This window comes from Ahaetulla prasina, chromosome 1, assembly GCF_028640845.1.
Source record: "Ahaetulla prasina isolate Xishuangbanna chromosome 1, ASM2864084v1, whole genome shotgun sequence".
NCBI lineage: Eukaryota > Metazoa > Chordata > Lepidosauria > Squamata > Colubridae > Ahaetulla > Ahaetulla prasina.
The window spans coordinates 124,969,869-124,995,557 of NC_080539.1; the positions used below are offsets into that span (position 1 = coordinate 124,969,869).

The window sequence follows — 25,689 nt, forward strand, 5'->3', positions numbered from 1 at the left end:
GATTAGATGGGCAGCACTTCTCCCTCTCTCCCTCTCACCTGCACCCTTGTCTCACCACTAAAGGGGGAGGGTGGTAATCATGTGGCTTGCGGGAGCAATTGTGTGAAAACTTTTCTTTTTCTTTTTTTAACTGCCGTATTACAGATACAAGTCTACCACCTCACAAACAGCCCCGGCAATATTCCATGAAACATACTACTATTTAAAGCAAAATAACTTCCACCATAATTTTTGACATTCTTATTCTACAGCATGAAACAAAAAAGCAAAACAAGATTATGCCAGACACAGATAATAAACAACCAAGGACGGGGAGGGGGAATTAAAAGGAGGAGGAGGAAGAGGGAAGCAGGATTGCACTAGATCCACTGTGGCTTTAAGTACAACCCACGGAGCCGAAGAAGGGAAGCAAGGAAATAAAAATAAAAATAAATTAAGAGAGCAGAGGAAGCCACAGTGAAGGTCAGGGAGTGAAAGAACTTCCTCAGGGCACAGAATAAATTAAATCCCAAAGAAAAAAAAGTGATTTCCAGAGTGCAAGGCACAAACTCAAAATGACAATGATTGGCAGCCAAACTATATCCATGCAATATCGAAGGCTGCACGTTCTCATTTACCTCAGTGTAGCCAGCAAGCGCCCATTAAACATCCGTCTGATGCCCAAATTAACCTTCTTGGCAAACTGAAAGAGGCACAAACTATCATAATCAACCTTTCATTATCACAGCAGCCTCTAGTTAAAGGGTCAGAATAATTGTGCCATCAGAGCCCTGATTGTTTTCAATCAACAGACGGCTGGAGTGACAGCTCCGTGATGGAGTAGTTTGATGAAACCGCACCAGGCCTAATCAGAGCAGATGAAAGGAAGGCATGATTGGTGCAAATGAACAGTCGTGCCTCTCTTTTTCATTTACAATCTGAAATTACTCTTAAATTTACAGGTTTTCCCCCCACCCTCCCCTCCTCCTCGAGTACCTCAGAAAGAATATTTGACTTATTATGAGTTCTGACAGTGCAGAGTTATAAAAACACAGGTAGGATTCTGCCTCCTCCCCTTGCTCCAAGTGCAGGCTTTAAGTGTGCGTTCAGCATAATTTCAGCCAAACCCAGTCACAAGATAACTGACTTCCAGTGACCTCACCTTTCTGTTTGTTTGATTAACCGGGCAGTTTATTCTAGCCAACAGTTTTCACAATGTCAGGAAAGTTTGGAAAATGGAAAGGGAGCAATAGCAACCGCAATAAATGTGCAAAGAGCTCTCAAAACATTTTCTTCAACAATAAATGTATTGCCATTCTCAGTTTTAAAGTGATACATTTATGATGTTTTCTCTTTTTTGGGGTAAAAAAATCAAAGCCAAGAATATTTCTGGAATTTAATACATGAGGGGGGTAAGAATATGAATAAGAATATGAATATATATATATATATTGGAGCTGCTGATTTCAGAACTATGTTCTTACTTAATCTATTATGTATTAAAGCTAACAGTCTGATGCTCTTAATTATGAGGAAAGGGGAACAGAATATTCCAGGCATTGCTAACTCACCCCATACTCCTAAACTCTCTCAGCTAGCTTTGCATAATTCTATCACATTGTTTTTTTGAGATTCTGGTAAGTATTAAAATAAAAGTGCCAAAGGCAACCTTATTTTATCACTGAGCAAAGTGGGTGTTTTAAGTGGAAAACTGCAAGACACCTTTATGTTCTTGAGCTGCATCACATGCATCTAGCCAATCGTATTTCCCCACAGTACATCAGCATTCAGGACACTGCAGCAAAACAAGAGGCTTAGCAGAGGAGATTAATTTGTATCTGAAGAAAGGCAAAGCAGAGAAAGAAGGCCGAAGCTAATTCAAAGAGCTTCATGTTTCATAAACTTACTTCCAGTTTGTACTTACCCAGCAAACAGAATTTATTTCCGTGTCCTTTTACATGCACCTACCCTTAATTGTAGCTACAGCAATATTAGGGTGCCCCCCGGGGCTTATTAACTATTGGCAGATATGTAAATGTAGCAATGTTAAGTGGGCATGATCCAGTCTAATTTAAATACGCTTGAGTCCCATTAGTTTCCATGGGAAGCCATTAAGTGTGCAATTCACTCTTTCCCATTGAAATCAATGGGACTTAAAGATGCTTAAAGGAAATTATTATGTAGCATGTAAAAAAAACATTCCCATGATCAAAGATGCTTAACAGATCACTGACTTACAGCAGAAACAGCCATAGCAATAAGCAGCTGTATCTGGCTGAAGAGCAGAAGATCATCCTTCTGCAGTATTACTGACCTGCTTCGTTTGTACAGCAGTCCTTATTATCATTGTATTTCATCTACCAATCTTTTGAAATTCTTGCAGTGATCAGCAGCTGCAGTGTTATGTGAAAGACTACATAATACAATGAAGCTATAATACTATGAAACATTTTGTTTCAAGTCTGACTTGTGTTCTATATTTAAAAACATTCCGTGATGCGACTGTTCATGTTCTTCACCTCTCCAAGCTAAAGGGAAAGCAACCAATGCTGTTTGGAGAACCAGCGACTTTTTACTTTACTTGTATATCCCCTGGGTCCTTCTTATTCTTTCCAAGGCAACAGAATTCTGGAAAGAAATAATGTAAAGAGTCTCAGAATTCTTGCTGGTCTGACAGTCTGTCCATCTCCCCACTCAGGAAGCTACTTTTCAAATGAACAAATATAGAACAGAACAGGAGATGAAATTTGTGTGGTTGGAGAAATCAACAAAAGGCAAATTGAGTTCAAAAATATAGATCAGTCCGTTTAAAAACCACCAAGTACGCTTATTTCTCAGACTTACTTCAAAAGCTTATTGTGAGGTTAAAAAAAATGGAATGGGCTCAACTTTTCAGGAAGAAAAGGAGACAGAACACTACAACTAAGGATGATTTTTCCTTTCTAATCAGTTTCAAAAAGAACATCATCAAAGAGCTGACAGAAAATAATAGGGCACTTTATGAACTGCCCAGTCAAGGACTAAAACTCAGCATCATAGATTATACAGCTATAATCACACTGCTTTAATTTTCTAATCAGAAAGTTGCAATAGCCAATTGGGGATCTGTTTTCCTTAAAATTTTGGCATACAACACTATAGTAAAATGTTCCTCTTGGTAGAAAAATATGTTCCTATGCTGTTAAGGTTCTTATAACAGACTGCATTACAGTCCACAGTAAAATGCTTTGAATAAGATTCTACAAAGTTAAAAGCTTAGTATACCATCCCTGGGGTCATTCTTAAAAGTTTGGCCAGAGTATCTGAAATTCATTTCTTTATTCAGATGGCACTATTTTAAAGCAGGAACCTGGATCACGCCCATCTTTGTCAGATCATATCAGAGGGGCAGAAGTAATCTGAGACAAGTGGTCTCACAAATAACCAACATGTTGTATTGCACCTGGAAGATCAGGAGTAACCAGTACACTTTGCAAAGCAGTGAGGTTACATGGGAACACTAAGGTATGCCCATAACTGCTCACATTGTTGCATTCTAGAATAGTGATGTGAGTGGTTTGAAGGGCAGTTCCATGTTGAGCATGTTCAGATAATACAGATGAGAGGCGACTAAGGCATGAGTGACACTGCCTAGGGCAACAATGCTTGCAAGAAAAGATTAAAAGATTGATTTGTCCAAAGGTTCCCTGAGCCCCAGATGCCACCTGTTCTTCAAGAAGTCTAGGGAACTTTCAAATTATGTCCCAAAGGTGCTTTTTCAAGAGACAACTGGACTTTTTGGTTTTTCTTTGAAGACGTTTTGCTTCTCATCCAAGAAGCTTTCTCAGCTCTTCAAAGAAAGCTTCTTCAAAGAAAAACCAGAAAGTCCAGTTGCCTCTTAAAAAGGCACCTTTGGGACAACCATGACCTGGATGACTGAAAATCTCCATAGACATTTCAAATTATGCATTAGGTCTGCCTGGAACAGTGCAGTCCAGCGGTGAAATCCACTTACCTTCGCTACCGGTTCAGGTGCACTCCCACGCAGGACCATGTGCGCACACCTCTTCTACGCATGTGCAGATGGTTAAAACATGGGACGTAAAAATGGGATGTAATAGACCAGTGCTACCAATTCGGCAAACCAGATAGAACTGGGGAGATTTCACCACTGGTGCAGTCTTATTTAAAACCAAAGATGGAAACTCCCTGATTCCAGATGCCCCCCACCCATCCCCACAACTACTTGGTTTTACTAGGATTGATCTTGAGCCAACCACCCCACCCAGAATGTAGGGAAAATGAACTCTCATTGTGAGATGAGGGGCCAAATTTTGAAAAGGAGTCTGATCAAGAGCTAAACTAGGCCACTGTTCTTTTGAAGCAGATACACTTTAAAAACTCCACCTTAAATTCAAAAAAATATTCCTTTTGAAATCAGGCCCTTTGATTTTAATGATTTTTTATTTACATGTATGTAGATTGAGAACCCCAAACCAAAGTGTAAAACCACACTTTCTTTTTCTTTTTAGAAAGCCAAAGAAAGCATATTTTAGTTATATTCTGATATTCAGCCTTGCAGGATAGAGGAAGCACACCAATATAGGGGACATTTCTGAATCCTGGCAATGAATCTACATTGACCATTCAAATATGGTAGTTACCTAAATAAGGCAAAACAGTGAATTTCAGCAATGCTTGGTTGATCTGTAAAACAGACAAAAAATGAAAGAGAGGGACAGATTTTCTTTTAACTATCACATAGTTATAAGGATGTATGTGTTTAAAAATAAATATAGGAAGAATCTGGAAAGAATATCCTATTATGTCAGCTTAAGTAAGAAAACACTGCTGAAATAGTTCAGAAAAAAAAATCATTATAAAAGTTATAAAACAATTTTGTCTGTGAAAAAGGTTAAAGAGGATTGCATATACTGTATGCAGGGTCTCAAGTTTGTGAGACAAAACATTAAGCCCTACCAGTTTTAAGAAGTTACAAGAAATAGTACCTTGAGAGGTTAGATGTAACTAGGTGGGTGTGGCTATGTGACTGGGGGATCAAAAGACAGAAACTCACTAACAATGTCCTGCTGGAGCAGGGTTGGACTAGATGACCTCCAGGTCCCTTCCAGCCCTGGATTATCCCCTGAAGCTAGTGCCAGATTTATATAGTCTTTCCTTCCTTTCCTTTCCCCCCCTCCCTTCCTCCCTCCCTCCTTCGTTCTCTTTCTTTCTCTCTCTCTTTCTCTCTCTCTCTCTCTCTTCTTGCCCTGCGAGATTCCCCTCTCTCGCAGGTTTGGCCCTCCACACTACCGAGGGCCCACCTTGAGGACGGGTTTTGGAACCCCGAGAGTTGGCATGCTAAATCCAGGAGACTTAGGGGATTTTTAACTAATTGTTTTAATAGATTTTTTAAGGGGAGTTTTAATGGGGATTTTAAGGGTGAGGGATTTTTAAGGGGTGGGAGGGGTAGGGCGGGTGTTGGGGGAAACCCGCCGGGTGGGAGTTTTAATGGAAATTTTAAGGGGAGGAAACCGACGGGTTTGGGTTGGGGTGGGTGGGAGGGTTAGGGTCGCTGATGGGGGTAGCCCGTCGGGAGGGAAACCAGTTCCAGCGCATGCTCGTGGCGACTATCAAATCGGTTCGGAGGTTATGGGGGGGGAGTGTGTTCCTTTGTGTGAGGGTGAGTCCATCTGCACGGTAAGTGGGAGGGGCAGATATGGCGGAAGGGGGGGATCGCATCGGTTTAGGGGGTCACGCGTTCGATGTATACAGGCGATTGCGTGCCCCGATCCCCTGACTTCTCCCGTTCCCCGGATGGTCAAGACCCTCAGAGCCTGGGCCTTCGTCTGATGTTATGCCAAATTCAGTCTAAATATCTGGCTGACTATGCGGCCAAACAATAATATTAATAATATTTTAGGCTTGCAGAAATTTATTAGCCAGAATTCTAGAGTACAAACATCTAGAGTACACAGTTGATACTCATCAGGTCCTTGGCTGTCCTGATTTTTGCAACAGACAATCCTTGTTGTAATCTACGTGTTGTGAAATTGCAATTTCTCTAAAGACTGTCTTTATCTTATTTTCTGAGCCAGACGTTCAGAGGCTGATCGGACACTAGTTAGATCCTATACTAGGACCTACCTAGTGGCACTGAGGGAAGCGGCGTTCCTCGCCTCCTCCCTCATTGCGTCGACAGATAACCGCCCAGCTGCCCTGTTCGGGTGACCCGCTCCCTCCTTCACCAGGGGCGGGATGACCCGCGAGGCGTGCTGAGGAGTTTAACGGTTATCTATCGATAAAATCGTTCAGCTTAGGGACGGTCTGGACCAAAATTGTGGCGATTCAGGCGGGGTATCTGAGGCGGTCTTGGTGATGTTGTTTGGGATGAGTTTGACCCTGTGACTCCGAGGACATGGACAGGTTGCTGGGTAGATTGAATGCCACCACGTGTTTACTGGACCCGTGCCCCTCCTGGCTGGTGCTGGCCACTCAGGAGGTGACACGAGGCTGGCTCAGGGGCTTCTGAGTGCTTCCTTGTTGGAGGAGTCTTTCCGGCCGCCTTGAAAGAGGCGGTGGTGAAACCCCTCCTCAAAAGCCTTCCTGGACCCGGCTGTTTTGGGTAATTATCGTCCGGTCTCCAACCTTCGCCCGGCGAAGGTTGTAGAAATATGGTGGCATATCAGTTTCCCCTGCACCTGGAGGAAACTGTCTATCTGGACCCGTTCAGTCCGGCTTCCGACCGGTTACAGCACTGAGGCGGCTTTGGTCGCGTTGGTGGATGATCTCTGGAGGGCCAGGGATGAGGGTTATTCCTCTGCCCTGGTCCTATTAGACCTCTCAGCGGCTTTTGATACCATCGACCATGGTATCCTGCTGCGCGGTTGGAGGGATTGGGAGTGGGAGGCACCGTTTATCGGTGGTTCTCCTCCTATCTCTCCGACGTCGCGACGTGTTGACGGGGGCAGAGGTGGGCCCGCGCACCTCACTTGTGGGGTGCCGCGGGGTCGATTCTCGCCCTTCTGTTGTAATCTACGTGTTGTGAAATTGCAATTTCTCTAAAGACTGTCTTTATCTTATTTTCTGAGCCAGACTTTGAAAATTAACATAGAGTAAAGGAAAAAAATATATTGTGATTTTCTACATTTGTTCTCTGTGATGTTAAACACAGTACGTCCCAAAATATTTTCATAAAAAGATGTGACTTTTATTGGGTCATAGCCTGCAAGGTGATACTTATGCCATTGCTGTCTGATGTTGAAAAGAAGGCATCTGTGTTTTCATCAGAAACAAAACCTTCAGTGTATAAGAATTCAAGTATGCTAATGCTGGCATCGTAGCATTTTCTTATATTCAAAGTCTACCCAGAGTTTGCTTTTAACATTTACCAAGTTTTTAAGCATTAGCACTTGTTTATTGGCTATCACAGATAGGGGACATTCCCTGGCAAAGTACAAACTATGAAACTATCTACACAAGGATCATGTGACCAGAACTCCATGATAGCTACCATCATATCTGTCTTTAGCCTGGCCTTACCAATATTCAAGATAAATATTTTTCTTTTAAACTGTTCAGCCAGTATACTGAATATGAGTCATCATTTCAGTAACAAGAGTGTAGGAATTATTTATGCCTAGGCAATATTGCTATCCACTCCAAGCGCCCTGCCCTTGGGAAAAGGAAAGCGCAGAGACACCATTAAATTTGTGGTCGATGCTTATTGGAAGCACAACTAGTGGATGATGCCTTGGGGGGGAATACTAAATCAGAGTTCTTCCTGTTCATGCATGTGCATACACAACATAGCTGCAGCTGGCTTTTACCAACACCTCACCAATTTAACACACGAGAGTAGTATACTTCACCAGCTTTTCTACTGCTTTTCCACCAATGCCCCCACCCAAATTTGACGCCAGGAGCCCCCTCCCTCTCCAATGCCTCTTACCCGTTGTTGTCCTTTAAGACATAGGATGGGGATTTGTCAAAGTCAATGAGCACTTTATTAAAGAGAGAGTGCTCAGTAATGAACAATTCAGCAATTTAATGAGATTCTGTAGCTCTGGCTCCAGCCTGTATATCAAGTTTCACTTCTCTAAAGCACCCTGACACTAATCCTCTGGCATACCCAATCTTCACCCTGGGCTGAATATTAGATTCTTCCATGGTATATTGCTTTACCAGTATAACCTTAACAAAAATGATGAACTTAACTACACTCGAGGCAACAGAGCAGCCCTGATTTGATTTTCATGTATTGGGTTGACTGTGAAGGAATTGCTTATTTACTAAGATAAAACAAAAACAGTTACTTACTTCCAACTCAAAGCTTAAATTGGCAAATATTTATGTGTGTCTTAATTCATTCTAGAGGTCCAGGAATGAAATTCTGGTTTCATTCATTTTGCCCACAGCAGTAAAATAGCTTAAAGATTCTAGGTAACGGCATTAGTAACCATTAGAGAGGCAATTAGAATAACACCTAGAATGGCCAGTGCAGCATTTGCTGTCACTCAGAAAGCAGCACTTTTGTCATAACCGAACACACTATTCGCAATACCAAATGCGAGGCAGCAGAGAAGCACAAAAGCAAAAATAGCCGTGTGAACCATGCAGCATGTGGAGGAGAAACAGACCATAATGTTCTGCAAAAGTTCTGGTTCTCATAATGCTTCATGACTAGGGGAAACAGTCATGCTACTGCATTTTTCTGATAACTCCATGCTTGCATTTCTCTCCATTGGAACGTGGTAAACTCATTCCCCCACCCCTGGAGATGTGAATTTTGCACTCCTAGTCAAAGTAGGGGAAGGAGGAGAAATTTTGAACTGTTGAATGGCTCCAAAACAAGGGCACTGAACTAAAACTCTGCTGCAAGCAGATCTTCAGCTTGAATCCACCATTCATGAGAAGTTCCTGCTTCTGTTTAAGGTGCTTCCAGGGCAGAGTGTAAAGAGATGAGAATCCTCTTATATTATTTAATAGCATTGTATAGGGCTTCAGATTCAAACATAAAAAAGTGATTCAGAGTGCACGGGGCGCTCATCCATAGCACCTTCTTCTGAAAGAAGCTGCCCTTTCCTGCCAGGATTATGCAGCTGGCCTCCAAAGCTTCAGCACAACCCCAGAAAAACTTTTTGTTTCAGTATCTACAGAACAGAATAACAGAGTTGGAAGGGACCTTTGAAATCTAGCCCAACCCCTGCTCAAGCAGGAAACCCTGTAACATTTCAGAAGATGGTTGTCCCATCTCTTCTTAAAAACTTCCAGCGTTGGAGCATGCACAACTTCTGGGTGAGATCATCAGTGGCTTGGTGTGAGGTACCAGCTGTCGCTGATGACACCCAGCTGTACTTTTCCACACGGGCCACCCCAATGAAGCTATCGAAGTGCTGTCCGGTGTTTGGAAGCCGTCTGGTCTGGATGGGAGAAACAGGCTCAAGCTCAATCCCTCAAGGCGGAGTGGCTGTGGATGCCGGCATCCCGGTACAGTCAGCTGAGTCCAGCGGCTGACTGTCGGGAGGCGAGTCATTGGCCCGATGGAGAGGTGCGCAATTTGGGCGTTCTCCTGGATGCGGCTGTCTTTTGAAGATCATTTGACGGCCGTCTCCAGGAAACTTTCCACCAGGTTCGCCTGGTGCGCCAGTTCGCCCCTTTCTGGGCGGGATGCCTTGTGCACAGTCACTCACGCCCTTGTGACGTCTCGTCTGGACTACTGCAATGCTCTCTACATGGGGCTCCCTTGAAGGGCATCCGGAGGCTGCAGTTGGTCAGAATGCAGCTCTTGGTGATAGAGAGCCCTCGTGGCTCCCAGTGACACCTATCCTGCGCAGGCTGCACTGGCTACCTGTGGCCTTCCGGGTGCGCTTCAAGGTATTGGTGAGCGTCTTTAAAGCGCTCCATGGCATGGGGCCGGGTTGAGGACCGCCTGCTGCTACGAATACCTCTCACCGACCCGTGCGCTCTCACAGAGGGACTCCTCAGGGTGCCGTCGGTAGCGACAGTGTCGTCTGGCGACACCAGGAAGGGCCTTCTCTGTGGGGCTCCGCCTCTGGAGCGAACTCCCCAGGACTTACGTCAACTTCCGGACCTCAGACCTTTAGCATGAGCTCAAAACTCACTTATTTATTTGCGCTGGACTGGGTTAGCTTTTATGGGTTTTAATTGGGTTTTCGATGGGTTTTAATGGGTTTTAATGGGTTTTATTATTTGCTAAATTTTAATTGCGGCCAAATTGAATAAGTTTTTAGTGGTATTTTAATAGTATTTATTTTGTAATAGGAATGTTTATTTTATCTGGCTGTAAACCGCCCTGAGTCCTTCGGGAGAAGGGCGGTATAAAAATTTAAATAATAAATAAAAATAAATAAATAATAAATAAATAAAGAAGTCTAGGGAACTTTCAAATTATGTCCCAAAGGTGCTTTTTCAAGAGACAACTGGACTTTTTGGTTTTTCTTTGAAGACGTTTTGCTTCTCATCCAAGAAGCTTTCTCAGCTCTTCAAAGCTTCTTCAAAGAAAACCGGAAACCCCAGTTGCCTCTAAAAAAGCCCCCTTTGGGACAACCATGACCTGGATGACTGAAAATCTCCATAGACATTTCAAATTATGCATTAGGTCTGCCTGGAACAGTGCAGTCCAGCGGTGAAATCCACTTACCTTCGCTACCGGTTCAGGTGCACTCCCACGCAGGACCATGCGCACACCTCTTCTACGCATGTGCAGATGGTTAAAAATGGGGCGTAAAAATGGGATGTAATAGACCAGTGCTACCAATTGACAAACCAGATAGAACTGGGGAGATTTCACCACTGGTGCAGTCTTATTTAAAAACCAAAGATGGAAACTCCTGATTCCAGATGCCCCCACCCATCCCACAACTACTTGGTTTTACTAGGATTGATCTTGAGCCAACCACCCACCCAGAATGTAGGGAAAATGAACTCTCATTGTGAGATGAGGGGCCAAATTTTGAAAAGGAGTCTGATCAAGAGCTAAACTAGGCCACTGTTCTTTTGAAGCAGATACACTTTAAAACTCCACCTTAAATTCAAAAAATATTCCTTTTGAAATCAGGCCCTTTGATTTTAATGATTTTTATTTATTTTGTAATAGGAATGTTTATTTTATCTGGCTGTAAACCGCCCTGAGTCCTTCGGGAGAAGGCGGTATAAAATTAAATAATAAATAAATAAAGAAGTCTAGGAACTTTCAAATTATGTCCCAAAGGTGCTTTTCAAGAGACAACTGGACTTTTGGTTTTCTTTGAAGACGTTTTGCTTCTCATCCAAGAAGCTTTCTCAGCTCTTCAAAGAAAACCAGAAAGTCCAGTTGCCTCTTAAAAGGCACCTTTGGGACAACCATGACCTGGGTGACTGAAAATCTCCATAGACATTTCAAATTATGTCCCAAAGGTGCTTTTCAAGAGACAACTGGACTTTTGGTTTTCTTTGAAGACGTTTTGCTTCTCATCCAAGAAGCTTTCTCAGCTCTTCAAAGAAAGCTTCTTCAAAGAAAGCTTCTTCAAAGAAAGCTTCTTCAAAGAAAGCTTCTTCAAAGAAAGCTTCTTCAAAGAAAGCTTCTTCAAAGAAAGCTTCTTCAAAGAAAGCTTCTTCAAAGAAAGCTTCTTCAAAGAAAGCTTCTTCAAAGAAAGCTTCTTCAAAGAAAACCAGAAAGTCCAGTTGCCTCTTAAAAGGCACCTTTGGGACAACCATGACCTGGATGACTGAAAATCTCCATAGACATTTCAAATTATGTCCCAAAGGTGCTTTTCAAGAGACAACTGGACTTTTGGTTTTCTTTGAAGACGTTTTGCTTCTCATCCAAGAAGCTTTCTCAGCTCTTCAAAGAAAGCTTCTTCAAAGAAAGCTTCTTCAAAGAAAACCAGAAAGTCCAGTTGCCTCTTAAAAGGCACCTTTGGGACAACCATGACCTGGATGACTGAAAATCTCCATAGACATTTCAAATTATGTCCCAAAGGTGCTTTTCAAGAGACAACTGGACTTTTGGTTTTCTTTGAAGACGTTTTGCTTCTCATCCAAGAAGCTTTCTCAGCTCTTCAAAGAAAGCTTCTTCAAAGAAAGCTTCTTCAAAGAAAGCTTCTTCAAAGAAAGCTTCTTCAAAGAAAGCTTCTTCAAAGAAAGCTTCTTCAAAGAAAACCAGAAAGTCCAGTTGCCTCTTAAAAGGCACCTTTGGGACAACCATGACCTGGATGACTGAAAATCTCCATAGACATTTCAAATTATGTCCCAAAGGTGCTTTTCAAGAGACAACTGGACTTTTGGTTTTCTTTGAAGACGTTTTGCTTCTCATCCAAGAAGCTTTCTCAGCTCTTCAAAGAAAACCAGAAATCCAGTTGCCTTTTAAAAAGCATCTTTGGGACAACCATGACCTGGGTGACTGAAAATCTCCATAGACATTTCAAATTATGTCCCAAAGGTGCTTTTCAAGAGACAACTGGACTTTTGGTTTTCTTTGAAGACGTTTTGCTTCTCATCCAAGAAGCTTTCTCAGCTCTTCAAAGAAAACCAGAAAGTCCAGTTGCCTCTTAAAAGGCACCTTTGGGACAACCATGACCTGGATGACTGAAAATCTCCATAGACATTTCAAATTATGTCCCAAAGGTGCTTTTCAAGAGACAACTGGACTTTTGGTTTTCTTTGAAGACGTTTTGCTTCTCATCCAAGAAGCTTTCTCAGCTCTTCAAAGAAAGCTTCTTCAAGAAGTCTAGGAACTTTCAAATTATGTCCCAAAGGTGCTTTTCAAGAGACAACTGGACTTTTGGTTTTCTTTGAAGACGTTTTGCTTCTCATCCAAGAAGCTTTCTCAGCTCTTCAAAGAAAACCAGAAAGTCCAGTTGCCTCTTAAAAGGCACCTTTGGGACAACCATGACCTGGATGACTGAAAATCTCCATAGACATTTCAAATTATGTCCCAAAGGTGCTTTACCAAGAGACAACTGGACTTTTTGGTTTTTCTTTGAAGACGTTTTGCTTCTCATCCAAGAAGCTTACTCAGCTCTTCAAAGAAAGCTTCTTCAAAGAAAAACCAGAAAGTCCAGTTGCCTCTTAAAAAGGCACCTTTGGGACAACCATGACCTGGATGACTGATAATCTCCATAGACATTTCAAATTATGTCCCAAAGGTGCTTTTCAAGAGACAACTGGACTTTTGGTTTTCTTTGAAGACGTTTTGCTTCTCATCCAAGAAGCTTTCTCAGCTCTTCAAAGAAAGCTTCTTCAAAGAAAGCTTCTTCAAAGAAAACCAGAAAGTCCAGTTGCCTCTTAAAAGGCACCTTTGGGACAACCATGACCTGGATGACTGAAAATCTCCATAGACATTTCAAATTATGTCCCAAAGGTGCTTTTCAAGAGACAACTGGACTTTTGGTTTTCTTTGAAGACGTTTTGCTTCTCATCCAAGAAGCTTTCTCAGCTCTTCAAAGAAAACCAGAAAGTCCAGTTGCCTCTTAAAAGGCACCTTTGGGACAACCATGACCTGGATGACTGAAAATCTCCATAGACATTTCAAATTATGTCCCAAAGGTGCTTTTCAAGAGACAACTGGACTTTTGGTTTTCTTTGAAGACGTTTTGCTTCTCATCCAAGAAGCTTTCTCAGCTCTTCAAAGAAAACCAGAAAGTCCAGTTGCCTCTTAAAAGGCACCTTTGGGACAACCATGACCTGGATGACTGAAAATCTACATAGACATTTCAAATTATGTCCCAAAGGTGCTTTTCAAGAGACAACTGGACTTTTGGTTTTCTTTGAAGACGTTTTGCTTCTCATCCAAGAAGCTTTCTCAGCTCTTCAAAGAAAGCTTCTTCAAAGAAAACCAGAAAGTCCAGTTGCCTCTTAAAAGGCACCTTTGGGACAACCATGACCTGGATGACTGAAAATCTCCATAGACATTTCAAATTATGTCCCAAAGGTGCTTTTCAAGAGACAACTGGACTTTTGGTTTTCTTTGAAGACGTTTTGCTTCTCATCCAAGAAGCTTTCTCAGCTCTTCAAAGAAAGCTTCTTCAAAGAAAGCTTCTTCAAAGAAAGCTTCTTCAAAGAAAACCAGAAAGTCCAGTTGCCTCTTAAAAGGCACCTTTGGGACAACCATGACCTGGATGACTGAAAATCTCCATTCCCACCCCAGGGAAGGGCCTTCTCTGTGGGGCTCCGCCCTCTGGAGCGAACTCCCCAGGACTTCGTCAACTTCCGGACCTCCGAACCTTTCGCATGAGCTCAAAACTCACTTATTTATTTGCGCTGGACTGGGTTAGCTTTTATGGGTTTTAATTGGGTTTTATCGATGGGTTTTAATGGGTTTTAATGGGTTTTAATGGGTTTTAATGGGTTTTAATGGGTTTTAATGGGTTTTAATGGGTTTTAATGGGTTTTAATGGGTTTTAATGGGTTTTAATGGGTTTTAATTGGGTTTTATCGATGGGTTTTTAATGGGTTTTTAATGGGTTTTATTATTTGCTAAATTTTAATTGCGGCCAAATTGAATAAGTTTTTTAGTGGTATTTTAATAGTATTTATTTTGTAATAGGAATGTTTATTTTATCTGGCTGTAAACCGCCCTGAGTCCTTCGGGAGAAGGGCGGTATAAAATTAAATAATAAATAAATAAAGAAGTCTAGGGAACTTTCAAATTATGTCCCAAAGGTGCTTTTTCAAGAGACAACTGGACTTTTTGGTTTTTCTTTGAAGACGTTTTGCTTCTCATCCAAGAAGCTTTCTCAGCTCTTCAAAGAAAGCTTCTTCAAAGAAAAACCAGAAAGTCCAGTTGCCTCTTAAAAAGGCACCTTTGGGACAACCATGACCTGGATGACTGAAAATCTCCATAGACATTTCAAATTATGCATTAGGTCTGCCTGGAACAGTGCAGTCCAGCGGTGAAATCCACTTACCTTCGCTACCGGTTCAGGTGCACTCCCACGCAGGACCATGTGCGCACACCTCTTCTACGCATGTGCAGATGGTTAAAAAATGGGACGTAAAAATGGGATGTAATAGACCAGTGCTACCAATTCGGCGAACCAGATAGAACTGGGGAGATTTCACCACTGGTGCAGTCTTATTTAAAACCAAAGATGGAAACTCCCTGATTCCAGATGCCCCCCACCCATCCCCACAACTACTTGGTTTTACTAGGATTGATCTTGAGCCAACCACCCCACCCAGAATGTAGGGAAAATGAACTCTCATTGTGAGATGAGGGGCCAAATTTTGAAAAGGAGTCTGATCAAGAGCTAAACTAGGCCACTGTTCTTTTGAAGCAGATACACTTTAAAAACTCCACCTTAAATTCAAAAAAATATTCCTTTTGAAATCAGGCCCTTTGATTTTAATGATTTTTTATTTACATGTATGTAGATTGAGAACCCCAAACCAAAGTGTAAAACCACACTTTCTTTTTCTTTTTAGAAAGCCAAAGAAAGCATATTTTAGTTATATTCTGATATTCAGCCTTGCAGGATAGAGGAAGCACACCAATATAGGGGACATTTCTGAATCCTGGCAATGAATCTACATTGACCATTCAAATATGGTAGTTACCTAAATAAGGCAAAACAGTGAATTTCAGCAATGCTTGGTTGATCTGTAAAACAGACAAAAAATGAAAGAGAGGGACAGATTTTCTTTTAACTATCACATAGTTATAAGGATGTATGTGTTTAAAAATAAATATAGGAAGAATCTGGAAAGAATATCCTATTATGTCAGCTTAAGTAAGAAAACACTGCTGAAATAGTTCAGAAAAAAAAATCATTATAAAAGTTATAAAACAATTTTGTCTGTGAAAAAGGTTAAAGAGGATTGCATATACTGTATGCAGGGTCTCAAGTTTGTGAGACAAAACATTAAGCCCTACCAGTTTTAAGAAGTTACAAGAAATAGTACCTTGAGAGGTTAGATGTAACTAGGTGGGTGTGGCTATGTGACTGGGGGATCAAAAGACAGAAACTCACTAACAATGTCCTGCTGGAGCAGGGTTGGACTAGATGACCTCCAGGTCCCTTCCAGCCCTGGATTATCCCCTGAAGCTAGTGCCAGATTTATATAGTCTTTCCTTCCTTTCCTTTCCCCCCCTCCCTCCCTCCCTCCCTCCTTCGTTCTCTTTCTTTCTTTCTCTCTTTCTCTCTCTCTCTCTCTCTCTCTCTCTTCTTGCCCTCAGATTCCCTCTCTGCAGGTTTGGCCTCCACACTACCGAGGCCCACCTTGAGGACGGGTTTTGGAACCCCGAGTTGGCATGCTAAATCCAGGAGACTTAGGGGATTTTTAACTAATTGTTTTAATAGATTTTTTAAGGGGAGTTTTAATGGGGATTTTAAGGGTGAGGGATTTTTAAGGGATGGGAGGGGTAGGCGGGTGTTGGGGGAAACCCGCTGGGTGGGAGTTTTAATGGAAATTTTAAGGGGGGGAGGGAAACCACGGGTTTGGGTTGGGGTGGGTGGGAGGGTTAGGTGGGTGATGGGGTAGCCCGTCGGGAGAAACCAGTTCCAGCGCATGCTCGTGGCGACTATCAAATCGGTTCGGAGGTTATGGAGTGTGTTCCTTTGTGTGAGGGTGAGTCCATCTGCACGGTAAGTGGGAGGGGCAGATATGGCGGAAGGGGGATCGCATCGGTTTAGGGGTCACGTTATGTATACAGGCGATTGCGTGCCCCGATCCCCTGACTTCTCCCTGTTGGATGGTCAAGACCCTCAGAGCCTGGGCCTTCGTCTGATGTTATGCCAAATTCAGTCTAAATATCTGGCTGACTATGCGGCCAAACAATAATATTAATAATATTTTAGGCTTGCAGAAATTTATTAGCCAGAATTCTAGAGTACAAACATCTAGAGTACACAGTTGATACTCATCAGGTCCTTGGCTGTCCTGATTTTTGCAACAGACAATCCTTGTTGTAATCCATCTACGTGTTGTGAAATTGCAATTTCTCTAAAGACTGTCTTTATCTTATTTTCTGAGCCAGACTTTGAAAATTAACATAGAGTAAAGGAAAAAAATATATTGTGATTTTCTACATTTGTTCTCTGTGATGTTAAACACAGTACGTCCCAAAATATTTTCATAAAAAGATGTGACTTTTATTGGGTCATAGCCTGCAAGGTGATACTTATGCCATTGCTGTCTGATGTTGAAAAGAAGGCATCTATGTTTTCATCAGAAACAAAACCTTCAGTGTATAAGAATTCAAGTATGCTAATGCTGGCATCGTAGCATTTTCTTATATTCAAAGTCTACCCAGAGTTTGCTTTTAACATTTACCAAGTTTTTAAGCATTAGCACTTGTTTATTGGCTATCACAGATAGGGGACATTCCCTGGCAAAGTACAAACTATGAAACTATCTACACAAGGATCATGTGACCAGAACTCCATGATAGCTACCATCATATCTGTCTTTAGCCTGGCCTTACCAATATTCAAGATAAATATTTTTCTTCTAAACTGTTCAGCCAGTATACTGAATATGAGTCATCATTTCAGTGACAAGAGTGTAGGAATTATTTATGCCTAGGCAATATTGCTATCCACTCCAAGCGCCCTGCCCTTGGGAAAAGGAAAGCGCAGAGACACCATTAAATTTGTGGTCGATGCTTATTGGAAGCACAACTAGTGGATGATGCCTTGGGGGGGAATACTAAATCAGAGTTCTTCCTGTTCATGCATGTGCATACACAACATAGCTGCAGCTGGCTTTTACCAACACCTCACCAATTTAACACACGAGAGTAGTATACTTCACCAGCTTTTCTACTGCTTTTCCACCAATGCCCCCACCCAAATTTGAAGCCAGGAGCCCCCTCCCTCTCCAATGCCTCTTACCCGTTGTTGTCCTTTAAGACATAGGATGGGGATTTGTCAAAGTCAATGAGCACTTTATTAAAGAGAGAGTGCTCAGTAATGAACAATTCAGCAATTTAATGAGATTCTGTAGCTCTGGCTCCAGCCTGTATATCAAGTTTCACTTCTCTAAAGCACCCTGACACTAATCCTCTGGCATACCCAATCTTCACCCTGGGCTGAATATTAGATTCTTCCATGGTATATTGCTTTACCAGTATAACCTTAACAAAAATGATGAACTTAACTACACTCGAGGCAACAGAGCAGCCCTGATTTGATTTTCATGTATTGGGTTGACTGTGAAGGAATTGCTTATTTACTAAGATAAAACAAAACAGTTACTTACTTCCAACTCAAAGCTTAAATTGGCAAATATTTATGTGTGTCTTAATTCATTCTAGAGGTCCAGGAATGAAATTCTGGTTTCATTCATTTTGCCCACAGCAGTAAAATAGCTTAAAGATTCTAGGTAACGGCATTAGTAACCATTAGAGAGGCAATTAGAATAACACCTAGAATGGCCAGTGCAGCATTTGCTGTCACTCAGAAAGCAGCACTTTTGTCATAACCGAACACACTATTCGCAATACCAAATGCGAGGCAGCAGAGAAGCACAAAAGCAAAAATAGCCGTGTGAACCATGCAGCATGTGGAGGAGAAACAGACCATAATGTTCTGCAAAAGTTCTGGTTCTCATAATGCTTCATGACTAGGGGAAACAGTCATGCTACTGCATTTTTCTGATAACTCCATGCTTGCATTTCTCTCCGTTGGAATGTGGTAAACTCATTCCCCCACCCCTGGAGATGTGAATTTTGCACTCCTGGTCAAAGTAGGGGAAGGAGGAGAAATTTTGAACTGTTGAATGGCTCCAAAACAAGGGCACTGAACTAAAACTCTGCTGCAAGCAGATCTTCAGCTTGAATCCACCATTCATGAGAAGTTCCTTCTTCTGTTTAAGATGCTTCCAGGGCAGAGTGTAAAGAGATGAGAATCCTCTTATATTATTTAATAGCATTGTATAGGGCTTCAGATTCAAACATAAAAAAGTGATTCAGAGTGCACGGGGCGCTCATCCATAGCACCTTCTTCTGAAAGAAGCTGCCCTTTCCTGCCAGGATTATGCAGCTGGCCTCCAAAGCTTCAGCACAACCCCAGAAAAACTTTTTGTTTCAGTATCTACAGAACAGAATAACAGAGTTGGAAGGGACCTTTGAAATCTACTAGCCCAACCCCCTGCTCAAGCAGGAAACCCTGTAACATTTCAGAAGATGGTTGTCCCATCTCTTCTTAAAAACTTCCCGCGTTGGAGCATGCACAACTTCTGGAGGCAAGCCCTTCCACTGATTAATTGTTCTGTCAGGAAATTCCTCCTTATTTCTAGGTTGGTTCTCACCTTGATTAGTTTCCATCCATTGCTTCATGTCCTGCCTTCAGGTGCTATATCTACAGAGAGGTACTACGTGCATAGTCCAAAGCATCTTTTTTACTTTGAATTTTGAGTTCTGAAAAGCCCAACTACTTAAATACAACAAAGGTTTCTTACTACGAAACTCAATTTAGTCAGACAAAGCCTATTTATATGTTAGCCCGGTTCAGACATTTGGACACTTCAGACAATCTCCACTGATAGGAAGTGTGATAGCTATGGGATTTAAAGGATCATGTTGACATGCCAATTTATCAGCCACTTCCTCCAATATCAGCTTCATCAAATTACTTATTAGGGATGTATATCTTGTCCTTCAAGGAAACTGCTACTGATAGTTATTATACACAGACTAGTATTACTAAATATAAGAGAAATGAACTGAACATCTATTTTTGGTTTTGGCAAAGCATATTTCAGCTTATCCCTGCATATTTTTCTAACTGTAAAGTAGACTGCATTGAATACGAAGAGCCTCTTATGCTAAGAATGTAAAGATACTAGCTATGCAGCAAAAGCTGAGAATATAATCCCCCAGCCAATTAGCTGTATTTGTTAACCCCTGCTCTATTTTAGAGCCCCTTCTTGGCATATGGAGGCCTTTAGTATGTTGGGATATTATCAGCCCCTCCCTCCTCTTCTGGAACAGTGAAGTTTTACTTGCATTCTTGTCAAAGGAGTAAAGCAGTCTTCAGAATGCCCCCTAGTGCTTCCTCGGGCTAATAATTAATTAATATTGCACTAATAATTAATTCCTAATTCTTTTCTTTTATTGCTTTTTGTCATTTGCTGTGGTCTTTTACCTCTTTTTATTTTGGAAATAGACATCATATTCCACTTTATTTTCTTTGATACAGTCGTAAGATTAATCAATCAATAAATTAGTTCCCTAATTATGGATATACAATACTAGTCTTTGAAAAGTTTACTCATTCTTTGTACATTACCTGCCAGATTTGTTCTTCGCTGAGTGATGTGAGTTGATCACTTTTAAAAACTTCTTGGATGAGACAATATGGCAGCGCAAGGACTTCATCAGGGTGGTTATTTAGTAGTTCTGAGAGATGTTTCACTAAAAAATCAACCACGGCTTTCTCCAGCAGATTTAGGTTGAAAAGATCAGCAAGTTTATAGAGATCCAAGTAATTAAAGCTATTTAACTCCTAGGCAAATAAAACAAAACACACAAATTGTTTAGAAGGAATGAGAATGTAATAAAAACTTATAGAATTATAGTGGAAGATAACTTCAGATTGAAATATCATTTTACTTAAAAAGTTGTCCTTCTGCAAATAAACATATTTTAGCATGCTAAACCTAGAATAAATTACTACTGCAATTTTATGTCATCACTATCTATATCTCATAACACAACTACAGATAGAGATGTGAAAGAATTTGTTTCCATGGATTAAATGTTGGCAATATTTAGGATAATCCTGTAACAACAGATGGAAATGCATTTCCAAAATATTCAAATCAACATTGCTAAATACTCAGAATTCTTCTACAAAATAAACCTCTTTCGTGTCCTTTTTATGAGAACATTTGCTGTTCTTTGGTACTCAGACCAAAACACAAAGAGAATATAAAGAAAAACCACTAACCTGAGTTAGTTAATTTGTTTTGAAGCTCCTTATGAAAGGCTAATAACAATACAATCAGTTCCAAAGAGGATCTTTGGGTTTATATCTTACATAGGACATCACACATTTTCAAAATTCAGAGTTTTTAGAAGCAGTGTGATATGGCACATACCATTGATGATGACATTGATGACATTATTGTCATTATTTTTCAAAATACAAACAACTAGAATAGTTTTCCCAATCCCAGTCAATGTGAACAGCTACGTTCTTAATAGCAATTACCATATTTGTCCTTTTTTTCTAAAAGCACTGTCAGTCATTATTATATATCATTTTTTGCTCTGTGTGGTATAGGTACGTATATACCAGAAGACAAAATTAAATTAATAACAAGTACAGTAATATAAATAAAATATAGAATTTTCTTCAAATATCAATAGAAAAGAGTCATTAAAACTTACCCTTTGGGGAAAAATGAACACCTTCAAAATGAATATTATTCCCAGATTAATTTATATTCTGAGAAGAATTCCAGTTCATATATTTGGAAAGTATTTTCAGAAAATAATTTCTTTGCTTACAAAATTTTTAAGGTATTCTTCAATCCCAAGAATATCTTTTTAAAAATGCAATTACCAATTGATGAGGGAAGATTCAGTTTTCCAAGTCTGGCGCTAGTATTTCTGGAAACAATTATGTCAGATAGAAAGTTCTGGAATGTAATGTCTAAAAAATTTTTTTTACTCCCTTGTCCGTGCTAAATTGACCTTATCAGAAAGCTCAGTTTTAAAAATTGGGAAAAAGATGGTAATATGGAAGAATTGAATGGAAGCAGAGATATTGACTTTGCATCAACTGATAGACAATGCAGTTGAATATTAATGTATTATATGTCAGTGATGGCTAACCTTTTTCTCTTGTGCCGAAAGTGTGTGTGCGTGCAATAGCACGCATGTGTGCTGGCACCCATAATGAAATGCGTGATCCACCATGCCTCCCACGCATGCGCACATGACTCCCACACATTCCCTCTGCCCTTCCGTGCATGTGCGTGCAACACCCTCTCCCCCATTTTGGGCCTAGTAGGCCTCCCTTTAGCTTCCTGGGCCCAAAAACAGGCTGTGGGGGAGCAGACCATACCCCCAGCCCCATTTTGGGCCTAGTAGGCCTCTCTGCAGCCTCCTGGGCCCAAAAATGGGCCATGGGAACACGCTGCACTCCCACACACTCCACCCCCCCCCACGCATGTGCACCCCCTCACACACATCGGCCGCATGCGCCACAACCCACGCGCATCCTGAAAATCAGCTGGCTGATGCGCGCATGCGTGGTGAAGCTGAGGTGGGTGACGGCTCGCATGCCCACAGAGAGGGCTTTGCGTGCCACTTGTTGCACGCATGCCATAGGTTCGCCATCACAGATCTATGTTAAGCAATAAATATCATTTATAACATGTAACCCAATGAAAATATTTACAGCTACAACACTGTTAACGAACTATTTGGGCCAGCAACATCTCCAGCTTCTGAACCACCCAAGATACTAGAATTTGTTAAACACTTTAAAACTAAAAAAATATACTATTCATTTTTTAAAGCTATTTGTTATCAATAAATCAATTTGATAGAAAAATGCTAAGAAACCTGTAGTAGAATAAAGAATTAGAGGTTCCTATATTGCCTATACCAAGAGTCTCCAAACCGGGTAACTTTAAGACTTGTGGACTTCAACTCTCAGAATCCCTCAGCCAGAACTTCCTTCTACAATGGATCTTAAGCATCAATTTATGCCACAAAAAATAATAGTTAAAATTTGTTAGACACTGTTATGTGTGGATAAAAAAGGACTTTTCTTAAGAGCCTTTTGTGGGAGGTGCAATAAGGACAGTACATCTCTAAAACATGCTTTTACAATGCTGTTTACTTATTCGATTTCAGTGAAAAGTAGTGGAATATATGTATGTATGTATTTGTGTGTATGTGTGTATATTATATATCTGTGTGACAAAAGCTAAAATTTTCAGAGAATAATATTCTCTTGAATTACATACCTACATACATGGAATTTGACAACTGGGCAACATCAATGTATTCTGTGCCCTTTCTGCAGTCTGACATTGCAACACTCGAAAAATAAATGATGGGCCCATTTACTCAATGGTTTAAAGACCTGATTATACTTGCTACTTATGAGTAGATACATATGGATAAGTAAAGGTAGTCCTCAAGTTACAACCATTCATTTAGCAGCCATTCAAAATTACTGGAAAAAGTGACTTATGATCAGTCCTCACACTTACAACCATCATAGCATCCCCATGATCATATTATCAAATTTTAGGTGCTTGGCAATGAGCATGAATTTATGATTGTTGCAGCATCCCTGAGTTATGTGATTGCCATTTGCAACTTTCCCAGCTGGCTTTCAACAGACAAAGTTGAATTTATTTAACGACTGAGTGATTCACTTAATAACTGCAGTAATTCACTTATCAACCGTGGCAAAAAAAGGTGTGTGTGTGTGTGTGTTTGTCTACATTAGACATGCATATGTTGAATTATAATTGTTAATGGTAATAACGATGTGTTATACTTTAATTTTTTCATTTTAAGCACTTTATATGCATTTTTTTCTTTGAGAACATATGGTTTTGTATTATAATTATCGATTGTTTTTTTTAAGCAATAAAAAATAAAGATGTTTTTCCCCACATGGTGATGACAATGATAGATGGTGATGATGATTTCATGTTCGAATGTATCCTTGTCCATTGAAGACTAAATATGGTACTTCTGAATTCTAAATCCTGGAAACTATCAGTCTTGTTACAACAGAATTATTGTCACTGTAATACCAATCACTTGTTCGGCTTAAAATTATACACTGTACTACCCTGCTATCCAGCTGATGAAGCTGCACGCCAAAAGTGACATGCCGAGTTGGTGAGATGCATAAAGCTGATCAGATAACCTACTTTCCAATCAGCAATAAGACTTTTGGGAACATAATGATAACAGTATAGAAAGTTTTAAAAAAGATTAACTTTCTTTAGCATCCTCATACTAATATTAAATCAGTTGTTTGAAACATGACCTTGCTATCTGCCTTTCCGCATCACATTTTAATATATATGAGAGAGAGATATTTGTTTTTTTAAGGAGCCCCAAAAGCAATTTATTTCAGCAATAATGCACTGAAATAAAGCCCATTTTCAGCAACAAAAATTATCAAGAGATTAGAAACTAACCCTAATAATGAGACACTGAGGGAACTGGGTATGTTTGGCCTTGAAAAAGGATGAGTCAAGGGAGAACACGATAGCCCTCTTTCACTATCATATTACACAGAAGACAGTTGAGGCATGTTTTCTTTCATACCAGAGAACAGAATATAGAAAATGGGTTTAAGATTTTTTTATTTTTGAATGATTGATATAGCCACTCAACTAGTGAACAGCAACTCTGGATAAGTGGTGGGATTCAAATTTTTTTACTACCAGTTCTGTGGGCATGTCTTGGTGGGTGTGGCATGTCTTGGTGGGCATGGCGGGGAAAGGATACTGTAAAATCTCCATTCCCACCCCACTCCAGGGGAAGAATACTGCAAAATCCTCATTCTCTTCCAATCAGCTGGGACTCGGGAGGCAGAGAATAGATGGGGCGGAGCCAGTCAGAGATGGTCTTTACTGGTTCTCTGAACTATTCAAAATTTCCACTACCAGTTCTCCAGAACTGGTCAGAACCTGCTGAATATCACCTCTGCTCTGGATGCTTAAAAAGATAAAAGCAAAATGACAAATAACAAAACAAAAAACTCCCACAATGCAACAAAAATACAGCACGAGTGAGGGCAAGCCACAAACATACAGGTAATCCTTGCTTAATGTCTATTCAAAGTTATGAAAGCCTGTCAAGAGGGCTTTTTGGCCTGAAAAGCACTTATGACCATCATAAAATGTTACAATCCTCCCTTGCAGTCACATGAACACAATCTGAGTACTTTTGCATTTTCAACCAGTTCTCAAGTGCTCCATGACCATGTGATTGTCATTTGCAATTTTCTCTGCAGGCTTCCCCAGAAAGTTAATGGGGAAGCCAGCAGGGAAGATTGCAAGCTGCTGCTGCCTGCCGAGAGTACTCCTTTTTGTCTCTGGGGGCTAGCTGAAAGAGCTCCCTGCTGATCCGTGCCTGCCTGGATCTCCACAGCCGAAATCCAAGCAGACACATAGCTTAAAAACTTTTTCTCCTCACCTCTGCAGAACTCCCTGCTGAGGTGGGGCGGGGAGGGAAGAACCCCAAGTTCCATACATGCCTAGATCTCAGCTGCTGATCTTCACTGCCTAAATCCAGGCAGACACAGAGCTCAAAATTCCTGTTTTCCCGCCTTGAGCTATCTAGTTTTATAATATATTTGTACTATCACCAATCATGATCTTACACAGGTCATCTACCAAGTGCAATCAATACTAGCCCAGTACTGTATCTCAAACTGAATTCCAACTGAAAAGTGTCTGCATAATCTTTTTCCTTTCTAGCCAATGGAGATGCAAACTGTCTACCTTCTTAGGATTAAAACTGTGCAGGACTGCTGGATGGAGGAGTGGTTTTTTTGAGAACAGGGCAGACGATTACTTTTTAAGAGCTGGAAGAACCAGTCTATCCCTCAAGGAAATAATTAACACCACCTGGATGTACCTGAAGGCAACTACAAATATCTCCTGGGAAACCTTAATCAACCAGGAGAGATAATGAGTCTAATACACAGGTGACTGCATTTCAATCACAAGAATCCTATTCACTTCTTCAGGACCACCAAATTCTAACCCTTCCAGGTAACCATGTTAAGCCGTGCTTCAGTT

General features: G+C 40.8%; 1 protein-coding gene across 6 annotated transcripts in view; it reads right to left on the minus strand.

The window, feature by feature from the left end:
• The window catches only part of KLHL32 (kelch like family member 32), a 98,155-nt gene that overhangs the window by 23,270 nt on the left and 49,196 nt on the right, over positions 1 to 25,689 (minus strand). For 4 of the 6 annotated variants that reach the window (XR_009154134.1, XM_058175016.1, XM_058175027.1 and 1 more), the window contains one exon: positions 20,190 to 20,405. Coding sequence is in view for 3 of the 6 variants with exons in the window: in XM_058175016.1 (XP_058030999.1) it covers positions 20,190 to 20,405 (216 nt within the window). In the remaining 3 variants the exon portion in view is untranslated. Of the gene's footprint in view, positions 1 to 20,189; positions 20,406 to 25,689 lie in introns of those variants that run through there. The other 2 variants (XM_058175036.1, XM_058175054.1) reach the window with 2 other exon arrangements.